The sequence below is a fragment of the Dama dama genome, chromosome 11 (genome assembly GCF_033118175.1).
Source record: "Dama dama isolate Ldn47 chromosome 11, ASM3311817v1, whole genome shotgun sequence".
Classification (NCBI taxonomy): domain Eukaryota; kingdom Metazoa; phylum Chordata; class Mammalia; order Artiodactyla; family Cervidae; genus Dama; species Dama dama.
This window is the reverse complement of record NC_083691.1, coordinates 37,626,317-37,651,251: the sequence shown is the minus strand read 5'-3', so window position 1 is coordinate 37,651,251 and position 24,935 is coordinate 37,626,317. Positions and strand designations below refer to the sequence as shown.

Here is a 24,935-nt window from a genome sequence, read left to right as displayed (position 1 = left end):
TCAGTTACCATATCGGTATTATCTTGAAAATATAAATCAATTAAGAATTATGTTAATGTTGTTAGGAATCAAGATTTCCAGATGAGACAAATACAAATATAAAATCCAAGAAGTTAAAAATCCTGTAATTACAAATCTGCTTTAGAAATATAAATTTGAATTCACGATATACATTTTATTAAGAAAAAAACCAAATACATGCCCTAACTGTTCATGGAAAAGGTCTAAAAATAATAACCAACCTATTAGCAAATGGATATCCCTAGCAAAGGAAATAGCGGAGGAAAAAGTGGAAGCAGTGACAGATTTTATTTTCTTGGGCTCCAAAATCAATGCAGATGGTGACTGCAGCCATGAAATTAAAAGACGTTTGTTCCTTGGAAGAAAGGCTATGACAAACCTAGACAGTGTATTAAAAAGCAGAGACCCTTTGCCAACAAAGATCTGTATAGTGAAACCTGCGGTCTTTCCTGCAGTCATGTATGGATGAGAGAGCCGGACCATAAAGAAAGTTGAGTGCTGAAGAACTGATGCTTTGAAACTGTGGTGCTGGAGAAGATTCCTGAGAGTCCTTTGAACTGCAAGGAGATCAAACCAGTCAATCCTAAAGGAAATCAACCCTGAATATTCATTGGAGGGACTGATGCTAAGGCTGAAGCTCCAATATTTTGGCCACCTTATGTGAAAAGTTGACTCACTGGAAAAGACCCTGATGCTGGGAAAGATTGAAGGCAAAAGGAGAAGGGCATGACAGAGGATAAGATGGTTAGATAGCAACAGTGACTCAATGGACATGAGTTTGAGCAAATTCTGGGAGACAGTGAAGAACAGGGAAGTCTGGCATGCTGCAGTCCATGGGGCTGCAAAGATCAGACATGACTTAGTGACTGAACAACAACAATAAAGCCCTAGAAGCAAGAATGTGGTCTCAAAATACCATTTCCATGAAAGGGAAACAGCTCTTTAGAGAAATGGCTGACTCCAAATCAAGGGCAGAATCATCTTGGAACAGCCTGTTACATCAAATAACAAAGGCACATTAAAGCTTACTGGAGTCAGAGCCGAAGGACCCAGGAGCCAATTTGAAGAGACTTTCACTGGCCAAACTTGGGACAGTTAGAACAATTTTTTTTAATAGTCATATACAGAAACATATCAAATATATTGGGTTGGCCAAATAGTTCATTTGGGTTTTCCTGTAATATCCTACAGAAAAATATGAATGAACTTTTTGGCCAACCCAATATTAAGATGCATGAATTCATAGTGATACTAAGAGCAAAACAAAATCTTCATTGTTCACCTTTGGATGGTACTAGGAACAAACTCATTATTCTGAAAACTGGTAAACACAGGGAAAGAGTCATACATTTTTTTCTGCCCTTTCTGTACAAACAGTACCTCAGGATAATCAAATGCTTGATGAAAAAGTTGTTTACAGAAAAATTCCATCCCCTAAATGAAGACAAAATGCTAGAGTATCAGGACATTATAACCTCTAATGAATTAAGGGACTTAGGAAACAAACTGAAGACGAATATTAAGTGATTGGATCAGACAAGACAACACCAAATACAGATTGATCTTGATATTAATAAAATAGAGGACAACCAAACTTTATCTGCAGTTTTGCTTTCCACAGTTTCAGTTACCCATGGTGATCAGTGATATGAAAACATTAAATGGAAAATTCCAGAAATAAGCAATCCATAAGTTTTAAATTGCATGCTGTTCCGGGCAGCGTGATGAAACCGTGCACCATCCCTTGCACCTGCCTGGGATCTCCAACCATTGACATCATCTGCTCCCGACACCCAACCATCAACATGGCTCCATGATCCAGGATCCCCGGGAAGCATATGATCTTCCTTCCAACCCATGGTTAGAAGATCAATAGTAGCCTAAAGTTATGTCACAAAGTCCATGTCATTCACCTTACTTCACCTCATCAAGTAGGCAATTTATGTTGCAAGAATATTTTGAGAGAGACTACATTCACATATTTTTTATTACAGTATATTATAATTGCTATATTTTATTATTAGCTATTATGTTAATCTCTTACTGTGCCTAATTTATAAATTAAATGTTGTCATAGGTATGTATATATAGGAAAAAACATATTATATATCGGGCTGGTACTAGCTATGGTTTTAAGCATTCACTGCAGGTCTTAGAACGTATCCCCACAGATAAGGTGAGACTACTCTATGTCTCCTGATGTGATGTAACCAGAAGAACAAAGAACTATCATCCTGAAGCAAATATTGAGAGGCCTCAAGAAATTACCAGTTTACACAGGGGGTGGTGGGACATATTAAACAGCACCATGGGGATGCTATCCACCAAATTCAGGATGTGGGAAATTACACAGGACAAATGACCCAGGTTCTTTAAAAAAAAAAAGTGGCAAAGGAGGAAAAATAAGAGGAGAAAGGCACCTGTAGATAAAAGGGGACATAAAAATATATCATTAAAAAACATGAAAAAAATATACAAACCAATTTAAATTAAGACACATCAGAAAGAATTAAACACTACTGGATGATAAGAAATAGCTGGTTTTTTGTTTCAGTTTGAGAATGGTGTCCCGTCAGGAAAAAAGAATCAAAAGAGGGTCCTGAAAAACCAGCGCTCTTGCTGAGGTTCCTCAACGAGGTGCAGAATTCCCCATGGCCTGAGAAGAAGAGGGGGAGAGGTGCGAGTCACGCAGTGAGGGCTCCACTGTATCAGGCTTCAGCGTCTACCTGTGTGTGACAATGGTGTGCCATGGCTCTGTCTTCCCAGGGCTTCTCAAGGCAGACCCCTGCACCTAGTGGGCCTTGTCGCAGATCAAAGTGCGGGTCAGATTTACCACCTTACCTGTGGAGCCTGGGCCTGCTGCTGCGGCTGCTGGTAGAACGCGCCCGCTGGCTGCTGCGCCGGCGGCGCTGTCTGCGGCGGCTGCTGCTTGAGGAAGAGCTGCTGCTGGTGCTGGGGCGTGGCCTGGGCCTGGGCGGGCAGAGCCGGGGCCGGCGCGGAAGGCGGCTGCTGTGAGGTGGGCGGAGCCTGAGGCTGCTTGGGCTGAGACTGTGGTAGGGGTTGACTGGGTGGGGGCTGGGTTTTTGGTTGAGGAACACTGGCTAAAAGGCCAGGCTGATTGCTGGATACTGCAAAGAGAATAAACTCCATATAAGGGCTCGAAACTCTTCGAAACTCTTGCCAAAGCAATAAAGAGGCGGTGATCCGTGGACAGATAATCCCAAGACCCACAGGCTCCTCACTGTTCTTGCACCTGGAAGTCTCTTTCTTCTTCTGGCCAAACCACGTGCCTCAAATTTTTCAAAACACAGTTCATTAACAGGGTTCAAGACCTGTCTCCAGAAAGTCCTCCCTATTCACTGTCCCATTTAGTTAATCACTCTTTTAGTCAGCACCCCGAAAATCTACATATCCAACTGGCCTTTGATGCTACCATACATAAACAATCTTTGTCAGCCTGCTGCAGGACAAAAGCATTCTTTGCTGGTTTACATGTATGTATCACAACCCCAGTCTGGATGTCTGATTATTAGTAAATGCCTACCAAATTCACCAAAAGCAGCTTCCTGAAGAGTGATGGCTATGTTCAGTTACTTATAATTTGGATCAATCCTCTTCACAAAAATAAACTCAGTCAGCTCATTAGGAACAGAATGTCAAAACATGAAGAGGTGAGAGATACCTCAAGAGACAGAGCATTAAAGAAATCATTTGTCTGTGTCAAAAAAAAAATTTTTTTTTTTTAAATATGAAGTACATGAAATAGAGAGGTAGGTATAAGATGAATGGACCACTGGCTTCCCAAGTGGTGCTAGTAGTAAAGAACCCACCTGCCAATGCAGGAGATGTAAGATGGCTCAATCCCACAAAATAAGGGCCAAGACTAGAAAAAGTAGAGACAACAGCTTCAGTGGCCTTGGAGATCCACTGCAGACCTCAGTGAGAGCCTTCCCCTTTGCTGGTCACTTAATGTACAATTTCAGTGGCAGCTCACCTTTTGTTCCTCAAGGAAAACCTTTATTCCTTTTTAAAAAAAAAAAAAGATTTCTTTTTTGATGTGAACTATTTTTAAAGTCTTTATTGAATTTGTTATAATATTATTACTGTTTTATGTTTTGGATTTTTGGCTACAAGGCATAAAGATCTTAGCTCCCAGGCCAAGAATCAAACCGGCACTCCCTACATTGGAAGGTGAAGTCTTAACCAGTGGACCACCAGGAAAGTCCCAAAGTGTAAAAGTGAAAAGTGTTAGTTGATCAGTCTCAGTCGTGTCCAACTCTTTGCGATCCCATGGACTATAGCCCTCCAGGGTCCTCTATCCACTGAATTCTTCAGGCAAGAATACTGGAGTGGGTAGCCATTCCCTTCTCCAGGGGATCTTCCCAACTCAGGGATCAAACCCAGGTCTCCCATTTTGCAGGCAGATTCTTTACAGCCTAAGCCACCAAGGAAGTCCCAAGGAAAACCATTATTCTTTATGTGCCTCTAGATTTCATTCCAGGAAAAACCAGGTTTCCGAAGACTTCTCTACTGTCCAGGATAACAAAGAGGTGTACCACGTTTCAAACAATCTTGTTACTGACCTGCGGCCTGAGGTGGGGGTTGAACTGTAGCCCTCTTCCGAGGGGTCAGGGCTGGCTGGATGGGGAGGATTCCTGGGTTGGGCTGAGTCTGCCCAGCTTTAGGCCTCTGGCGGGGTGCAATTGACGTCTCTGTAGTGGGAATGGGATCTGTCAGTCTAGAAAAAGAAAAGAGGGGGGGAGAAGATTCCTGTTAAAGTATGGGGAAATGGAGAAGGAGTAGACGGAGTATATAATGAATAAGCTTTCATCTCCACATTTACCGAAACCACCCAGATTCACTTAATTGACATTTCCCAAAGGCTATTTCACAGGATGTTATGTGTTACTATGTGTTATGGAAAAAAAAAGTGGGCAAGTAAGTTTTAACATATTGATTGAAATACACCAAGCAGATTTCTGACTAGCAGAACATTTATGTGTGAATGTGCATAGAAAACCTCAAAGAGACCATTATATACAATGTAGTGTTTCTCAAACTTTTTTGATCTTGGGATTATCTTGCCTAATAGTTAACCAGAAGTTCCTAGAATATACTTTGTGATGATGCAAAAAGGGGTTCAAAGCAGGTGGTTTTCAGATACAGAGGGACTCAAAATTGATTAGCACTAGCTGTCAAAATGGTCTCTCGACAATAAAAAGCATCAACTGAGTTAATCCAATAAGGCAACTAGAAGGAATAAGTAAGTAACTCAAGATAAAGGGTGTGGGGAGTCTGACAGGAACTCTACTTCTTTCAATACACACACAGTTTTTTTTCAGAGTAATAACAATTTTTAGCTGGGCATAGGGTCACCCAGAGTAAAAATCTCATTGCCCAGGCTCACATGTAATCAGGTATGGCCATGCATCTAAGTTCTGTTTATATCCCTAATGGGATACAAACAGATTGTTATGGAGAACTTTCTGGAAACTTTAAGAAACTCCATGCATTCTCTTTGTCCCTGTTCTTCTTTGGCTATTCCTTGATCCTACTGCTTGGAAGAGGGATGGCCACAACTGCCATATCAGTCCACGAGAGCATGGCCACAACCACAAGGATGGTAGAGTGATAAGCTTAAAGCAGCCTGGGTACCCCAGGGCTTTGTCAAACAGAACTCTGTACCAGCCCTGGACTACTTGCCTCCAGATGTTGCTTACTTGAGAGAGAGAGAGAAAAAAGAAAAATCTACCTTATATATAAGTCACTGTCATTTGTACTTTCCGGAACTCACTGCCAAACCTAATCCAAATAAGTACAGTGTGGTCAGCTTGCTCTCTGAAATAGTGCTGCCGCCCAGGTGGTAGCTTCCCCTTATTCTGAGCAGTGCAGGCAGCTGGCTGCTACCTAACTCAGGTCACAGAGACTGTTCTTTAAAAATACACTTCTGGGAGTTATAGCTGAGATGAAGGCCAAAATGAACAAGCTTCGTTGAATATTTCCAAAATATGTCTGGCACAGCCTCCATAAAATTCAAAATAGGAAGCCAGGCAGCTGCTTCTTCCGCATGACATACCTCCAAGACAGGTTCATTATGGACCCTGAGGCTTTTCACTAGCTTCCTGCTCTCATGCCGGGGGTAGAACTGGTAATACAAAAGCTACCACACTGGGGAAAGCTATGATCTGTGGAAGGAATCAGGGAGGAAAATGGAATAGATGTTGGGAAAGAGGAGAAAGGGGTACGAAAGATCAAGTCCAGGGTGAGGGAGGTAAAAAGGCTTCTGTAGAAAACCAAATGCCAAGAACTTCTGTACTGGTCTTCTAAGGGCAATATTTTTAAGAATCAATGGAATTTGTTGTCAGAGAAAACTCGACTTGAACTCTCATGCTTGTGCACAGCCGCCAACTCTTTGCAACCCGCCAGGCTCCTCTGACAATAGGATTTTTTTTTTTCCATGCAAGAATGCTGGAGAAGGTTGCTACCTCCTTCTCCAGGGGATCTTCCTGACTCAGGGATCGAACCTGTATCTCCGAGCTCCCCACTAACTAACTGTGATAACAGGCTTGGCATTGAACCTCTTAGCCTGGGGTCCCTTATGTATACAGGGGTGTGTGTGTGTGTGCGCTAAGTTACTTCAGTTGTGCCGGACTCTTTGAGACCCTATGGACTGAAGCTTGCCAGGTCCCTCTCTACATGGGATACTCCAGGCAAAAATGCTGGGTTGCCATTTCCTCCTCCAGGCATACAGTGGAGACAATAATATCTACATTATGAGGCAGATGTGAACATCAAATGTATAAACAACTGTAAAACCATTCCAGAAACTGAAGAGTACTCAAAACGTCAGCTTGTATGGACCTCAATATGTTGTAAGACGATACAGTGTTGAAGACAGGAGACCCGGCTCTACACTGCCCTGTGTGATCCTGGGCACACCACTGCGTGTGCGGAGGAGAGCGAGGGTGCTGGAGCTGTGGGTCTTTCACTAACCACATACTGACTGACGACCTGGGCACCTGACGTTCAAGTCTCACTTTCCATATCTTCACTTGTAAAGTGAGAACAGCAACAACCTCACAGATTTAAGGGCAGAAAGTCACTTGATGTATGTAAAGTATCCAGTACGGCATCTGGTGTATATGATGCCTCCATGAATAGGGGCTACTTTAAAAATAAAGTTTGAAAGAAATCCCACCTCTCAGCACTACAGACTGAATATGATCATGGAAATGAAATCACAGCAAATTATATCTTGGGCAATTTAGACCCAAATCTCTTGGCTGTAAGATCTGCATATTCTTTCAGCACTACTGGGGTCATACAAACTAATAGTTTGGGCATCATGGAGTTTATAAAAGTTTGACAGTCACAGGTGGATTCAATGTTCATGTCTGCCTCAAGATGTAGGTATTATGTTCTCCATTTTACACAAGAGAGTACCAGTCTAACGTCAGCGGGTGATAGAATTCTTACAAATGTATATGCTTTAGTGGGAAAGGATCTCTGTGTAGCCTCTGTACATACCATATCTGAGTCGAGTACAAGATTACCATAAGACCAAAATCAGCCCCAAAAGCAACTCCCAGAAGTGAGCACGGCAGACTCACTAAGATATAAACAGATTGCAAACTAACATCATGGAAGCAGTTAGCTAAGTTTGTTAAAAACCAGTCTTATTATTTAACAACCACATATGAAATAGCCCCAGGCATTTTATAAATGTTCAAGAATTTTTTAAAACATAGAAGTTTAAAACATACTATTCTCTTAAAATTCACGCATCTCCACTTAGAGTGCTTTATTTGTTTTTGTATCATTTTATTTATTTCTGGCGGTACTGGGTCTTCGTTGTTGCTTGGGTTTTCTCTAGTTGCGGCAAGCAAGGGCTACTCTTCATAGCAGAGCGAAGGTTTCTCATTGCACTGGCTTCTCTTGTGGTTCATGGGCTGTAGGGCATGTGGGCTTTGGTAGTTGACGCTCGTGGGCCCAAGAGCACAGGCTCAGTAGTTGTGGGTGCATGGGCTTAGTTGCTCCAAGGCATGTGGAATCTTCCTAGACCAGGGATCGAACCCGTGTCTCCTGCAGATTCTTTACCACTGAGCCACCAGGGAAGTCCCAATAGGGTGCTTTGTTGATACTGTTTGTGCTAAGGTGCCTTGCCATTGGAGTGTGGTAGGAAAGTGGGATATAAACATTTTCCCAGACCACCATGAGAACCTGCCGTTTGGAAGGCATGGCAGCCATGAGGATGCGCCTTGCAGACCTTCGACTACCAGGGTGTAAAAGACCAAGTACCGCAGCTGAAAGCCACTAGTGCTCCTGAAATCCACTGCACTGTGTACTCTGAGGCCATGCTTCCCAGAGGCTGCTCTCAGCCTTCACGTCCTAGCCACGAGGTTATTAAGGCAGGCCCATTCCTATAGGACAGGATTCCCCGACGACGCACCTTCCTTACGTTGTGAGGCAGGCAGTCCAGGTCACTTCGAACCAATCTTCAACTCCCCCTCTCTGGGTCACTCCCTCACTGCTGGGAGGCTCTCTGATGGCTCTTGCAGCATCCTCGGCACCCTCCCTATTTTCTCTCACAGGGGCATTTCCCCAATAAAATCTTAGCTTCTTGACTCTTCTCTTGGCAGGCTTCTTAGAATATGGATTAGTTAAGATCCACAGGCTTTTCACTCTTCACAACTCAAATGCTTTTGACCTGTCTTTGCCCAGTATCGCTGGAGCCACAGAAAGTAAGAATTCCTGGAGATTAAGGTGGTGGACCAGGCTACGCAAAGGCCAGGACAGGAGTTTAGGACAGCCTTGTACGAGCAATGTTTAAGATCTGCTGTTGGCCTGTTCTGAATTCTCTGCACCTATTCCCGAGCAAAGAGAACAGCCACAGGGCTCTTGATTCTCTTTTGTATGTAGATCACTGTATTTTATTGTATTCCAACTGGCAGTCCCAAAGAACAGTTTCTGCCAGCAGGAGACAGAGCTTCCTTTCCCTTTCTGTACAGCCCTCCCCTACCACTGGAGCAACGAGGAGTAGGATACTTGCTCACTCAGACATTCCTTACCTGGCCTTTGGCTGGGTCTTCTTTGCAGCTGCCTCACTGGCTTTCACTGGTTCAGGGAGCTTTGTAGGAATGGGAGAGTTCTAGAGAATTGAGAGAAAATTTTAAAAGGATATCACAGATTTTTTAAAAAAATTCAGATGTAACTGACATACATTCTATTAGTTTCAGGTATACAATGTCATAGATTTGATATTTGCAAATATCGCAAAATGATCACCACAGTCTTTGTCTAGTTAATATCTATCATGTAGTTATACAATTTTTTTTTTCTGGTGATGAGAACTTTTAAGATTTACTCTCTAGGCAACCTTCAAATGCAATACAGTATTATTAAGTAAGTATAGTCACCATGCTATACATTACATCCCCAGGACTGACTTCTTTTATACCTGGAAGTCTGTCCCTTTTGACTCCCTTCTCTTATTTTGGCCCACTTCCCAAAACTTACTTTTTAAAAACAAGTTACCATTCTGAACGCTTGCAATTCTAATCCACGTTATTTAACATCATGAGTGAGAAAGTGAGACAGTGAAAGATATCACATTGTGTTAGGTTAGTGCCCAGTATCCCTTGCTTTAATCTGAGAAACCTGAACTATGGAAAACTGGTCAAGAAAGTAGCTTTTAGGAGGCACCCCCATTTCATTCATGGTTTCAGGTGTGGGGGAGGGTGATTCTGCTAGGAAATTTCTCCTCATTTCTCTCCCACCCCTCAAACATTCTTCTCCCAAGGGAAAGGGTAGCTTACTTGATTGATAAGACTAGGAGAGAAAAGGGAGTTGGCCTGGCCACCCTCCCTGCTCCCCCTTTATGAAAGAACACGTCCCTCAGGAATCAGGGACACTGCTCAATCATGTAGAGCTAATGGTAGGGAGGCTCACTGGTCAAGCAACATTCTTTGATTCAGTTTTATTAGTAATGAAGCCAATATGCTGAGCTCCATCTGAATGATTCCCACATCTGATTCCAAATGTGGCAGTGAAGGACAAGTGTTATTTATCAGCACCTTCAAACCCCAGTAGTGACATCAGAAGTTCATCACTGGAGAAACTAGTAAGACAATTTCCAAGCAGAAATTATTTACTACAGTGTCTATTAGTAAATACTCAAGAAAGTTGGATCATACTATGACATGAAAAATATACCAAGTCTGTCAAAAGCATGCCTGCAAGCACTGTACCCAAAAAACTGAGTGTTGAGTTTAGGATGACTACCAGCAGAAAACCTTCTGAGGGCCGCAAAGCATGTGGGGAGGGTGAAAGAAAAGGAGTGTGGGTTACAGACTGGTCAGCAACAGAAGCAAAATCAGGAGAGCTCCACTACAACAAAGGAGAAAGGGGACAACGGGCTCACGTTGCACCAAGCGCAGGGCAAGTCCAGGGCCTTACCTTCGGGAAGCAGCCTGCCTAACCTCCTCTAGGTAAATACACAGGCCAGTGACTCAGGGAACTGTGACTGCTGACGGTTAAGGCTGGTCAATCTTCACCCAAAGTGTTGAACTCAATTCCTAGGGTGCTTGGGTGTATGTATGTGTAATTGCCTCAGTTTTCTAATTAAATTCTATGGGAAAATTGGATTCTATTTATAGCAACTGCTTCATAGTTAGCTTTGTTTGAATGCCCCTTACTAGGTAAAGCAAGGAACACTTACATTCATTTTAAACAGCTGACTAATACCCCAGGAACACTAAAGGACAATTCAATCATGTTTACTTCCCCTAAAAAGTACCTCTCACATACCTGTACATTTGGAATTGGGCATTCTTTCTTGAGTAGTTTAAATGAGAAGTAGGAAACCTGGTAAATATCCGGTCTTTTGTCAGGGTCTGGTTCCAACATATACCCTAAGATAAACATACATGAACTTGTTTAATGATACCCGAAGAGTTATTGGAGTAGCTAAGAGGCATAATTTCTCTATTACCAAAATTCTGTTGTTTTAAAATTACTTCTCAGAAAAGTAAGAGAGGGCAATTAGCCCTCTGCCTCCCCTCTCAGAAAGGGAAGCGCTGACTTTCTTAAAATTTTAAATATCCGCAAGAAAATAATACTTTTGAATTGTAACAAAAATACTTTAAGTTCAAGTTCTGTGCACTGCACAACAGGGACTCAAGTTCTCAATGTGGAAGTTAACACATTCATCTTCTGGTTCCTAGGAAATTCTGGCCTCCTCCTTTCATACTGTCAGCTAGACAAATGACTGTTCTTTTTTTTTTCAAATGACTGTTCTTAATAATTATAACCTAAACTCAAATTTCAAGAGTTTACTTATTATTCTTTTGTTGGAGGTATTAGCTGGTTTCCCATCTAAAAGAAATTGCAAGATAACAATACATCTCTACCTTTACCGTGATCTATAGATCACATGTCTGTCTCCAGTCCTTTAAGCTTTTGCCCTTTCTGAAGCTGGAAAAATCCCCGGGGCAAAAAAAAATATTGAGAAGACACACACACACACATACACATACAAACAGCAATGTAAGGCAATGTATTGCTTAAGTAATCAAATGAGTGGTTTGGACACTAAGTTGAGAAAAGACTGATGAGGCTGCGTCCTGGTGAAGGGCTCTGCAGAAGAGGCAGGAGCTGAGCTGGTCCTTGAAGGCAGGAAAAAATTTAGTGAGTCAGGGGAAACACAGGAAAAAAAGAATTCCAGGTAAGAAAACAGTCTGAGCAAAAATGGACTGGGAGAAAGGCAAGAGAACGCTTTGTTGCAAGGAATAGATGAGCCAAGAGGACAGGGCAGAGGCTTCCTCGTCAGAGAATAAAGGGAAATAAGGTGGGGAGAATGAAACCAGAATATGTGGGACCATTGGCAAGCATGAGGTTTACTGAACAGGGATGTGATAGGGTGACATTTTATAAGATTAATCTCATAGTGAGGTGCGCTGGACAGATGGGAGGAGGGGAGAGGCTGGTAGCCAGTTTACCAGTACACGCATGAGCTGACAAGGTTGGAATGTATTATGGTGGCAGTGATGAGAACAGAGAGAATGTCATGAAAACAGGAGAAACTTCCAAGAAAGCATGAGTGCCACTTAGGAAATGACTGACTCTCTTTTTTTTCTTGCTGGCCAGATCCAAAGAAAATGTCACATTTCAGTCATCTAGACTTGAATGGTGACACCCCTGACAGAAACTGAAAAGAGGGGGAACCTTGCGCTGGAAGTGAAAGGGTATGGAGTGGGGAATGATGGAAATGTACTTTTAGACCTGTGTTAGGGTGACAGTGGACTCTTCCAATAGTTTGTAAAGTGAAATAGATCAGAGTGTAGGAAAGATGCCATAGTATACACATTCATAAAGAGTTGTTTTTCCTAATACAAATTTGTTGCACAGAAGTTAAAAAAAAATTATCAAAAAATACTATCATTCTAGCAACAAATTTGGCCATTTTTTCCATATTTCTTCCCAAGCTCATTTATAAAGCTGCCATTTTAACACAGATATAATGCTTTACCCCTGAAAACAATCCAACAACCATTAAATACCATACTCCATTTCTTCAAATATTGCCCTACTTTTGTATTAATAAACAGAAGAGATTAATTGATAAAACTGGTATAACGGAACAGGTGGTCACTTAGAAGCTAAAACTATCTTAACTTGGGTACAATACCTATACTTGTTGAGGTACTGTTTCCTTGTTTGTATAATAGCGATAATTATATTTACTATATAGGGTTTTAAGAATTAAATGAGGTACAAGTAGGCCTTCAACAAATGTCAGATGCTGCACTCACACTGGCTTCGTCTATTTTCTCCAGCGCATCCCCATTTAGGATTTACAGTCTGTGACTGTTAAAATATAGATACTGAAAGTCTTGACCAAAGTAAAAATATAATGAAAATCTGTTACTTCAGCATTCCAGTACAGGGGTTTGAGTAAAGATTACTTACTCTGCCATCTTATTAATGAACATTAGTTCATATGCTTACTATGAAGATACAAAAGAATGAGGAATCTTAAAATCTTTTAAAACATTGAGTTTAAATGCTTCTTATCAAAATCCAGTGTTGAACCTAAATGAGAGGAAAAAACTAGTTCCACTGAGGTATAGTCTCAATTATGAATGCACTTCAGCCAATGCATTGCCATCATTTTAATTTGAGTTGCTTCCAGTTTTGCAAAGATGAATTTCTTATCACTTGATCTGAGTCAGCTAGACTCCTTTGATACCGGAGCTTTCATACAGACTCCAAGAGAGCAGAGCAATGTTTTGCAATGCTCAAAGCACAGTAAGGATTTCTGCTTGGGTGGCCAGCCCAGGTGTGAAACCAAGTGGCAAAAAGATTCATAACTCTAACTCAACACCGTTACATGATCTTTGAGCAACCAACCATTATCAATTGATTTCTTTATTTTTCCATCCAACTAATCACTCCTGGAATCTAACCCCTTTATCTTCCATTCCATTTCTAGAGATCAGAAGTAAAAATATGAAACCAGAACCTTAAAATACTTACTAATTAGGCAGTGCATGTCTTGGGAATATCGAGAGTTATCAGGAATTGTGAAGTTTCCATCACAAATTGCCACTTGACTCTCCCCAAATGGCAAAGTGAAGTAACATAATTTATACAACAAACATCCCAGAGCCTGAAAAATAAGAGAAGCGGAGTGCTACTAGAGGTTTATTTACCATTACTGAAAATGGGATTACTGAGAGATACTGGCACCATCCACATTTACTAGCCGATCTAAACACTAGGCATTATTAACCTATTCGAAACTTGAATTTAGAACCCAACATCACTATTTACTTGTCAGATTATTTCTACCATCATTACCCAATTGTGCTTCAAAAGAGAACAAGCATTCCACTGGTTCTGCCCTTAAGAACTAGTAACACATGTGAAAACCACCTAAGTAATGGGCAGGTGACCTGAATAACTTTCCCAGAGGCCTGAAGTCATTGTCCTTGACAGGCTTCAAGAAGCAGTGGCTGATCACCTTGAGGCAAGAATAACCCTGAGGGGTAAGTAGGCAGGGATGTGGTACAGTGGCCACTCTGGCTACGGCACTGTCTGGATGAGGCTGGAGAGTTTACAGCCAAGACTACTGACATCTGAGATGCGGATAGGTTAGTTGACACCTACCCAAATGTCTGCCTTCGTAGTGATGACCTTGCCACTGTACAGGTTGACCATCTCTGGTGCACGATAGGACAGCGTTGTGTACCTACAATCAAGAGATTAATTTTTTGTTAAATATGTCAGTGCTGTAATTAAAAAACAGGGGTAGCAGAATACTTTTTAAAAAATACATGTATTAGTAGAGTCAAGTTCCCTGGGAGCATTCGGGAGAAGAGAGCACGGGACGTTGAGTGCAGGTGGAATGAAGAGCTATCCTCGGCACACACCACACCCTCAGGCCGCCATCTTCCCTCTCTAAGACAGGTGGATGCAGACACTAAGGCTTTAAATAAACCCTAAAAGCAACTTTCCATGGGTCCCTAAATAACAAAACTGTCTCCTATAAATCCTTATTGTCTGACACTATATTTGGCTGGTTTGTTTTTTAAAATATACAGTAATCTCCTTAGATGCGACTCGACACAGAGATGTGACACTGGCTGGGACGCTCAGGATAGAAAATGGGCCCTGGCTAGGCAGGAAGTGGGCCCGGAGGTGGATGGATCTTTGCTGATGGAATAGGGCTGAGAGAATAGCTTTTCTCTCTTCTCTGGCTCAAGAAAAGAGAAGTGGAAGTTTATCTTCAAAGTGAGAGTTAGTGATAACAAGCCTGCAATTTGTGCTGCTTGAGCCTCTGGAGCCCAGAGGGCTCTGTGGCTTAGATGCCCATCAGCGCCTTGGACCAGAAGTCCTCCTGCCCCAGGCTGGGTTGCCAAAGGTGAAGCAGGAAAGGATCAGGATACCGGCGCACTCTACACTGCTGATTTGTTAGCAGTAATAGTCAGTGCTGCTGCCTTGGAAAAATCTAACACTCTGGACAACAGGGGAAAACGGCCCAAGTTCTTACTGGAGTAACAAATCTAAAGAAGCTATTTCTCATGGAAGTCAGTGATTCAGTGTCTGTAGAGACTTTAATAGCCCTACTCACCATTAATTCCACTAAATTGCAGGTTAGCTCCTTATGAGCAGGAAGAAATAAACACCAATTTAGGGTTCAGTAAAAAGCACAACCAACTGACTGGTAATGTCACAGCTGCTGTGATCCCACTGAAAGACATCACAGTACTTCCATGGTGTGTGCACCTTTTTAAGGGCTCTGGGATGAAAATCAAAAGATCTATGTACCATAGGACCATTGATAAAGTGCTATAAAATTCCTTCGTTTTACTCCACTGATCAATGATTGTGAATCCCCTCCCTATCCTCCACCTAAAAATCAAACAACCCAACCACCAATTTGATGTTCTGAGATGAGGGGCAACTGACTGGCACCATTGTCTTTTCACCCTGATCCTCTCAATCAAAAGTTGAAAGTAAAACTGCTGATCTGATAATGGATAAAACTCCGAGAAAGGAGGAAAAGCTTACTTCTTAATCTCATCTTCTACTGCATTGACTCCTTCCGTTTGTGGATTCTGGAATTTGTTGGTAGCACTTCCAAAGTCACACAGGACATAGTGGCCTCGGTCATGCAAGAGAATATTCTCAACCTGAAAAACATTGCGCAACCGCCCATTCCAAGATATCATTTAATACTGGTTTGAAAATTTGGTGTACATTACACATAAAGGTTTTATTTCTGATAATCTCATTAATGTGCATAGGAAAGTTATTCTCCTCCAAGTATATCAACAGGGGTCATTCCAAGTGAAACAAAAAAAGATGCACAGTAACAGGGGAAAATTAGAGTGGGAGGCAGAGTGCTGAAGAGGAAATTCCACAGTGGGAAAGCAAAGAGTTCCATTTTTCTAGATTTCTAGCCATACTTCTCACCTTTGCAGAAACAGTCCTCTTACAGTACTTTCAAGACTGTATCTTTTCTCCTGCCTTTTTTTCAGTCTAGAGTGCTTCCGATGATTACCAGCTCCTTAACCAACTATCAAAACCCCATTCATCTTTCAAAAGTGAAAGGGAAACTGTTAGTAGCTCAGTCGTGATTGACTCTGCAACCCCATGGACTAAACGCCCACCAAGCTCCTCTGTCCATGGGATTCTCCAGGCAAGAATATGGGAGTGGGTAGCAATTCCCTTCTCCAGGGGATCTTCCCAACCCAGGGATTGAACCTGGGTCTCCCACATTGCAGACAGATTGTTTACTGTCTGAACCACTCTAGTTCAAATGCCATTTCTTCCTTGAAGCCGTCCTCAGAAAAATGTCACCCCTTCCCTACATTCCTTCAGTACTTGGTTCTTCCTGGTATCAGTGATTTCATTTAGACCTTCTAAACATACATATCAGTTTCTTTACCATGGTAGGTTAGGATTTTCTGAACTAATAAATATTTCCTATATTTTAGTTATTTCTCAAAGTGATTAAAGGCCTGTGGGCAAATGCACAGTTCTCAAAGTACCATCCTTCTATTTTTGTAGGTGTATTCTCTGGGCAGTGAGTTAGGAGTTCTGGGTAGGAGTCAGCTTCCAAAGACCAGAATCTAGAGAAATTCTTGGTGTCAAGGGAGTCTGCCAAAGATATAACAACTCCAAAACACGGGCACTACTATACTCAAGATGCATTAATTTTTGGCAGAGGTGAATTGAGCTGACTGGTGTGCTGGAGGACAGACCTGGCTATGTGTGGGCAGGAAAATGGTAGCCAAAAAATCTTGTTAGGTCAATAAATCTGTGGCCTCCATTATCTTTTGTCTTCAGCCCTCCAAAGACTGATCGCCTTTGGAAAACAAAGGTAAGAGTAGACTAGAAGCTCCTTAAGGACAAGCAAAGATATTTGTCATCTTCTCTACCAATGCCTAACATAATGCTTGGAATAGAAAATGTTTGTTGAATGGAATAAACTGAAAAGGAGAAATATATATGACACTGTGTGTGTGTGTTTGCGTGTGTGTGTGTGTGTGTGAGAGAGAGAGAGAGAGAGAGAGAGGCTATCGGAAATAAGACAGAAGCCACCAAATACCCAGGACCCTACTACTAGTAGTTGTTTTAAAAATATCTTGTCAATTATGATGTCTCTTGTTTCTATACTTTCTTTTAATTTTTCTAGGATTATATATTATAAAAATGTTTATAGTCTGCATTTTATAAATATAATACCTAAAGTCTTTGAAAACTGACTCTACAGTTTATTATTCCTTATTCCAACTGAGTATCACTCATGATATATTATTGTGAGGGGTTTTGTCATTGTTGTTGTTAATTCGTGTTCCTTGGAAATTCATCTGTGGGAAGCCTTAAGAGGCCTGAGTTTAAGGTCTATTATTCCTCCAGGAATAACATACTTATGCACCTAGGGAACTAATAACCTACAATCACTTCACAAAATTGTAGGCACTACAGTTTTGACCTTGGGGTTTTTAGCCACCCAAGCAGTGTGAACCATGACCATAAACTTGGGTGGATATGCTTTTGTGGTTAAGAATTCTTAGGAGAGACTTGTTCCCCAAAGACAAGACTGAATCAGGCAAATATTTCTACCATCTACAGCTTTTTATAATGCTCATCAGATTAATCTATTTACACAAAGTGAAACAGTCAAGCTATCCTGAACATATACTCACTTCAGGAATTTAAAATAATTCCAACAAGGCAACACTAATATTTCCAATGGAATTTAGAGCTTTTAAAAAGAATAGCTACTATTTACTGATTGTCTCATCACTTTACATGGACTATCTCATTCAATCCTTACAGTAACAATATAATAATAATCCCCATTATACAGACAGAGAAAACGAGGCTCACAGTGATTAAGCAAGGAAGTGCACCTAGGCAATCCAACTCTAGAGAAGGACAGGTAATTGCCCTGCTGCCAGGGCAGGAGGCAGAATAATTACTCAAAGCCCCCCCATTTCCATCCTCCTACCTGGTAGGGATGACTACGCTCACCCAATGTCCTGGATACAAGCATAAGGACGGGGTTTCTTAATTCTTTTAAGTTCAGAAATGCCCCTATAATAGGAATCCAGTCAATGAGGAACCAAATGTCCAAACAATAGTCAGGTTGATTTGCTCAATGTTTCCTAAGCATTTCCTACAATGACTAGTTTGTCTTTTTATTCAATTGCTCCCTCTCTGCTAGTCAACTCCTAGCCATTCTTCAAGGCCTTGCTCAAGTCATAACTCCTCAGGAAAACACTCCCTGGCCACCCTACAAAAATCTACAGAACTTACTACTGCTAGAAAGGGTTGACAAAGTGAGACCTGGCCAAACCAAGCCATGCCCATAGGTTACTTGGCCTCTTGTCTATGGCTGTTTTTGCGCTCCAACAGCAGGGTCAAGCAGTTGAGACAGAGCCTATACAGCTGACGAGCCTAAAATATTTATTCTTTGGCCCTTTGAAGAGAAATTGACACCTCTGGTCTATAATTATATTCTGCCCATGTGTCCTTTACAATACCCAGCCCAATATTTTATACACATAAGGGACCTCTAACTCCTTTATTCAGTGTCTGTCAGCAACAACCCTCCTTGCTGGCCTCTGCCACCCTACAGGGACCATATGAAACCATGCTTCTCCTACTGGATGTGAGTAGTCCCTTCCCAAATCAAATGCTATACTTCTAATCCTAGAATATACAATCTAGAAAACTGAACAGTCAACTCATATCAAAACACAAACAAGGGCATTCTAGGGACCAAAATCTGTTGGGGAAGGGAGGAAAACTGAGTAGACAAAGGACAGAATAAAGATGATGCACAATGAGGTTTTGTTCTTGTTTTCTACCCAGACCTTAAAAACTTGGTTTGTATTTCTGGTTAGTTTGACTGACGGAACTCAGGAATTATGCTACATTTAACCTGGTCCCCACCCTGCTTTCCTCCCTCCCACAAAGATGCCACTGTATAGAACTATATTCATAGGAAAACCAGTTAGAAATTAAGGGTGTGTTCAAGAGAACCAGAGATATCAATGGAGTGAAAGCCTGAGAAATATCAAAGAACTATCGATGCAGATGAGAACAGTAATTGCTGCTTTGGCCACCGTGAAATTCTGTGGGGAGGATCAGGTGAGATTACGGAGGTGAAATCGCCTGGCAGCAGCCACAGCTCCGCCCCCTCGCCGTCCGTGCCTGTGACCTGTGACGCCAGTGACAACCTCCAAGCGCAGGCGGCTGCTGCCCTCCATCGTCGCCAGCACCGTCACTAACAAAACACTTGGCACAGAGCACAACGCGCGGCAACCACGTTGGACTTGGGGTTCAGAAGACCTTGGGGACTATTTCAGACGTTTGGCCCTGAATAAACCTTTAAACCTCTTTGGGCAGGTTTCTTATCTGTAAAGTAAAGCTGGTAATAATTCTATTACTGTTCTTATGAAACAAGGAAGAGAATGACCATGAAAGCACACTATAAGTCTCCCTGTGCACATGTAAGATCATTCCTTTATTAGAGAAATACATTTGAACTCCTACTACCACCTATTATGTGCCAAGTACTTTTCTAAATTCTGCAAATAAGGCTGTGACTGGAGCTTAGGGTCCAGCTGATGATTTAAAAAAAAAAAAGGTATAATTGCCTGGTACTGATAAATATTGTGGAAAAAAACCTCAGCAGGTTAAATATATGTCAGTTAAGATGGATGCCACTGTAAACAGCACATTCAGGCAAGGTCACTCTGGTGAGGGGAGCCACCGTGAACAATCTGGGGGATGAGCATTCTCATTAGAGACCGGCCAGCAGAAGGCGCGGTGGTGAGAGCACCTGTAGGGAGACTGAAGGAGACTGAAGCAGAGACAGGCCTCTGTGGCTGGGGCAGCACCGTCCTGGGGATTGGAAAACTAAAAACATGGGACCGGACATACGGGCTAGCACTCTCGTGAATGAGGAGACGAGATAAAGCTGGGCCTGGGAGAAAGTGCCAAGACGCACGTTAAGTGGAACCAAGAACAGGAAGGCGTGGGGGGATGAGAATAACAAAATGGTGTCAGCAGCTAGCAGCACTTACTACATGGGGCTCAACGCTGCCCCACGTATTTCATGACATTCTTCCAAGGCCTCACTGTCCCGCCTGACACGTGAGAGAACCGAGTGCAGGCAGAGGTCACAAGGCTGCAAGGGCACTTGGGCTCAGGCTGCCACACCGCAGGGACTGCACCCTCCCCGGCTGCAGTGACATGACAGAAGGGAGACAATGAGGGCAGGTACGACTGTCCAAGTGTGAGATGACCGGGGTCGAGAGGGATTCAGTGAGGAAGGGCGACAACCAACTGGAGGGTCATACACCAGCGTCTGGAAGCTTCAGAGAACCTGCGTGGGGACTTTGTTTGTGGCCATGTCCTTTAGGAAGTCAGGTGAATGCTGGTTACCATCGCTCACAACCTCCCATCTAGAAGCTTGTTGAGCGTTTAAGCTACTGACCTTATTCCGCAATCAGCCTGAGAGGATTATTAAAGCTGTCACTCCTGAACTCTGCTCACAGCTTCAAATAAAACACCTAGAAAGCCACCTCCTCCTGACCTCTTCATCTTGATATCCCAAACAAAACAGCATCCAGGCATTTCTGCCACAGAGTTTATTACCACTGGAAATTGTGGAGCACTCGGTGAATGCAGGTTTTCCAACCTGTGATTCCAAAAATAGGACAAGAAACTTCATCCTACTGTACTTCATAAGATCCAAAATCTCTTTTCTGACAGATGAGGAGACATTCAAGACTTTTTCAACCTAGAATGTACTTACTAAGGCTTAACCCTTTTATCCCCTTTCTTAAATGCTTGAGCAAACAGCATGGTAAAATATAGCAAAAACCAAACAAACAGAAACCACCTTGAGGGTCAAAAACCTTGGCCTTTGTTCTGGTCTGATCAATGAGTTTGCTGTGCAGGTCACAGCCTTTCTGAGCAGAGGATTCCCTGTTGGTAAAAAGGAAAGCACTGACTTACGTGACCTTCCCAGGAACACAATTCTATTATTTGCAATGAAGATCTCTATCAATCCTCAGAGAGACAATTTAAAAAAGGGAGGAAATACTGAAAATGTAAAATAATGTATTTGAGGAGAAACATTCAGTAAAGACCAGAACTTCTGTTTTGGTTATTTTTTAGAACACACGCTGCTTAAGGACAGGGACTGCTGTCAGCTTATGTCCTCTCTGGAATTTGAAAGAAAGACCAGACACGTGGTGGGCAGGGCAAGAGGGGCCTCCCAGTTCCCCACAGGGTGGCACTGGCTCAGCACGGGGGTCCACAGCTGGCCTGGTCTGTGCTCCTTCCTGTGTCCCATGGACTTACTCCCAAGGGCGCCTCCTCATCACGTGGAAACTCGGGTCACACAGAAGCAACCGAGAGACTGGCCACGGGCACGTTCTCTGACCAAGAGGAGAAGAAAGAACTTCTTGGCTCTGGACACTGCGTGGTAGGGAGTGCAGAGTGGCCAAGGCCTTGTGACGCAATGACAGAGACAGGGCAACAGGAGGTCCAGGGGACTTCTCACTCCTGCCTAGCAAGCTGGCACTGCAGCAGGCAGATGTGATTGCCTGCCAAGCACACAGGAGTAGAAATCAACAGGATCTAAGAGGTCAGCAAAAGCGTCTAGATGGCACCTAGATTTGGGGAGTTTGGGAAAACATTATCAAAAAAAAGAAAACCAGGTAGGAATCAATGACTAAAATCAACAGCAACAGGACTCCTCTAGGCTAATCACAGGGTGTCCTTCCAGGGGCCCCTATGTACGTTTTGTTTCCAAGGTCAAGGAGAAGAGGAAACAAAGTCTCCTGAACCACATGTGGCAAACCAGCAGCATACTTGGTGGTCTTCAATACTGACTGAACGCAATTACTGCGTTCCTAGCCCTGAGTGATGGGTGAAGGAGGGGCAAGGGCCAGGGCCTAAGGCAGGCTGGGAAGACAGTGAAGCAGCCACTCACTCATGGCCTGGTCTCACCCTCAGATTCCAGTGTGCTCCCACGTCCTCTGCTGAGACATCTCACAGGCTGTTCAGAGCAGCGAGGGAAGAGTCTGGGCTCTGGCTGCCTGAGACCAACCACCTACCGTGTCCCCAGGCAAGATGCTGAACTCTGCCTCAGGTTCCCGTCATGGGCGACCTTCTCCACCACCTCAAGACAGCACCACGGGGCACTAATATGCCAGCCACCCAGAAACTGGGCAGGTGCTATTTATGTGTGTGAAGTCATGATCACTAAGGCCTTGTTTGGTCTAATAAATGTTGAAAAAGTGACAATGAAGGAAGACTTTGTTTAAAAACGTTCAAGTAGCACTCTCTAAAACAATGCTCTGTGGTCCTCTTGGCCTCTTCCTTGCTCTCACCTTCCTAGGTGTCCGCTCAGAATTTTCTGAGCCAAGGATGTGCCCGCTCACTGACTCGCATGTTCTCCTTTAGCCCCATCTGGGCCCTAACAAGGCCGGTGCTGTTGTCTCTGCTGCACAGAGCAGGCTGAGGCTCTGAGGCCAAGTGATGGAAGGAGCAACCCAGAAGCCTGAGGGTCCAGGAGAACATGAGGTCAGGGAAAAGTCACAAAGGAGTCAAAGACTACAGGGAGGAGAGCAAGATGGGGATGGAAACGGGAAGAGAACAAGTCGGAGATGGAAAGACGTCCTGTACATCTGGAAATATGAAGGATGCTTATTACTCACAGAGCTTACAACTCGGTCGGTACCAGTTACGTGGCTACAGAACCAGAGTTCTCATATAAAATTGAACCCCATCTGACATGGAGGGGTGGAATGGGACTCTGGAGGGACCCAAGCTCATACGGGTCACAGAAGCAGTGCTGATATAGCCAGGCCACACTTCTCCAACCCTTTTCTTGGCCCCTCGCAAACTCTTCTTCAAGACATGTAGTAGGGACAAAAGATCAGGTCGTAAAATGTTGGTACCACTGCTTATTTTGAAATATACACTAACAGGCCCAAGAATTTCACTCAATGTTAAGACAACTAGGAAAAAAGTGTCATCACCTGAAACTAACACAACACTGTAAATCAAGTGTATTTATAAAAAAAAAAAAAAGGAGTGTCATTACATTCTTAGAGCAGTGGCCTGCAGTCACTCTGGCCTGCTCTGTAACTAGCCAGGTACCAGGCCCTTACCCACCTCCTCATCTTCAAACACCTTCTTGTTCCCTTCCCTCAGCAGTCCTTAGGCCCTACTCTCTGCCTGAAATACTCTTCAGCCTCTCTGTGACCACCCGTATCCCACCAGTCCTTCAAAATTCAACATTTCCAGACGATCCCAATCACCACTGCCAGATCCCATTATCTGACCACATACTAAGAGACTTGAGCCTCTTCACCACTTTGTTCTATAGAGTTTTGTATTTCATTTCTTTAAGTTTCAGTTCCAAATATTTCACTTATATGCTCTCACCAATATTTTTACATCATGAGCATAGGGACCATGTTGTATCTGCACTGTCTGCACAGAATTATGTTTTGTATGACGTGAGGCTCACAATATTCACGGATGTATACTTGTTCTGCTCAGAAAAGCGGCTGTCTGTGAGCAGAGGTACACTGGAGAAGGTTGTCTAAGGCATTTGGAGACTTTGCACTCAATAGGACAGAAAAATAAAATAGGGAAAAAACATGTGTTAGTGTGAAGAAATTGGAACCTTGTAAGTTGCTGGCAGGATGTAAAACAGTGCAGTTCCTTTGGAAAATAGGCTGGCAGTTCCTCAAAAAGTTAGAGTAACCATATGACCCAGCAATTCCTCTCCAAGGTGTGTACCCAAGAGAACTGAAACTATGCACTCATGTGAAACCTAGTACATGAATGTTCACAATAGCCTGAGTCATAATGGCTACAGCAGAAACAACTCAGATATCCACTAACTGAGTAATTAACAAAATGTGATATGTCTGCACAATGGGACGTTATCACAAAAAGAATGCAGTACTGATATATGCTACAATATACATGAACCTTGAAAACACTGCTTTTGAAAGAGGTCACATACCATACAAGCCCATTTAGATGAAATGTCTGGAATAAGCAACAGAAAGTAGACTGGTGGTTGGCAGAGCTAAGGGAAGAATGAGAAGTGACCCCTAATGGGTACAGGCTTTTGAGGGTGGTGGTGATGAAATTTATTTTTTTTTTGGTGATGAAATTTTTGATGAAGCTTTTGGGGTAGTAGTGAAGGGAGATGAAATTTTCTGGAATTAGACAATGGTAATGGTTGCACACCCTTGTAAATACATTAAAACCCACCAATGTGTACATTCTAAAGGAGTAAATTTTATGGTATGTGAACTATATCTTAATTAAAACAAACTAAAAAACATTGTCATAACAGAAAACCTAGTATGCTACTGTGATTACTGTGATCCTCAAACTTTAAAATATACAAAAGCCACCTGCGGTGCCTAAGATAAAAACTCCCAGGCTTCCCTGGTACCATCACAAACACTGTGGCCCAAAAGATTCAGTGGGGAACCCAGCAGCCTGCATTTAACAAGCATGGTAGAGGACGCTGATGTAAATATTAGCCATGAAGCATGTTTCTTGAAATGTAAGTGTAATCAAAAGACATTGCAATTTAGAATTAGAAGAGCTGGATTCAAGTTCTGGTACTGTTCCTTCCTAGTTATATGACCTTAGTTAAGTCACATAACCTCTCTGCTCCTAAGTTTCACTGACCATAAAATGTAAAGAAGAAAGTCTCTTACACAGGAGACAGTGCATATACAGTGTCTTACAGAGTACATGGCACATAGTCAGTGTTCCAAAGATGCCAGTGAATCCTAACCAGGTGCCAATTCCATTCAACAAACATTGTCAAGTGATTACAGTTTGAAAGG

At 42.7% G+C, this 24,935-nt stretch overlaps 1 protein-coding gene across 7 annotated transcripts in view; it reads right to left on the bottom strand.

The window, feature by feature from the left end:
- Nucleotides 1-24,935, bottom strand: part of AAK1 (AP2 associated kinase 1) — a 168,096-nt gene that overhangs the window by 49,433 nt on the left and 93,728 nt on the right. For all 7 annotated transcript variants that reach the window (XM_061155134.1, XM_061155135.1, XM_061155136.1 and 4 more), the window contains exons 6-12: nt 15,592-15,713; nt 14,188-14,269; nt 13,555-13,687; nt 10,828-10,931; nt 9,090-9,169; nt 4,605-4,759; nt 2,863-3,149 (exon numbers count right to left, since the gene is read on the bottom strand). In XM_061155134.1, the coding sequence (XP_061011117.1) occupies nt 2,863-3,149; nt 4,605-4,759; nt 9,090-9,169; nt 10,828-10,931; nt 13,555-13,687; nt 14,188-14,269; nt 15,592-15,713 (963 nt within the window). The remainder of the gene's footprint in view (nt 1-2,862; nt 3,150-4,604; nt 4,760-9,089; nt 9,170-10,827; nt 10,932-13,554; nt 13,688-14,187; nt 14,270-15,591; nt 15,714-24,935) is intronic.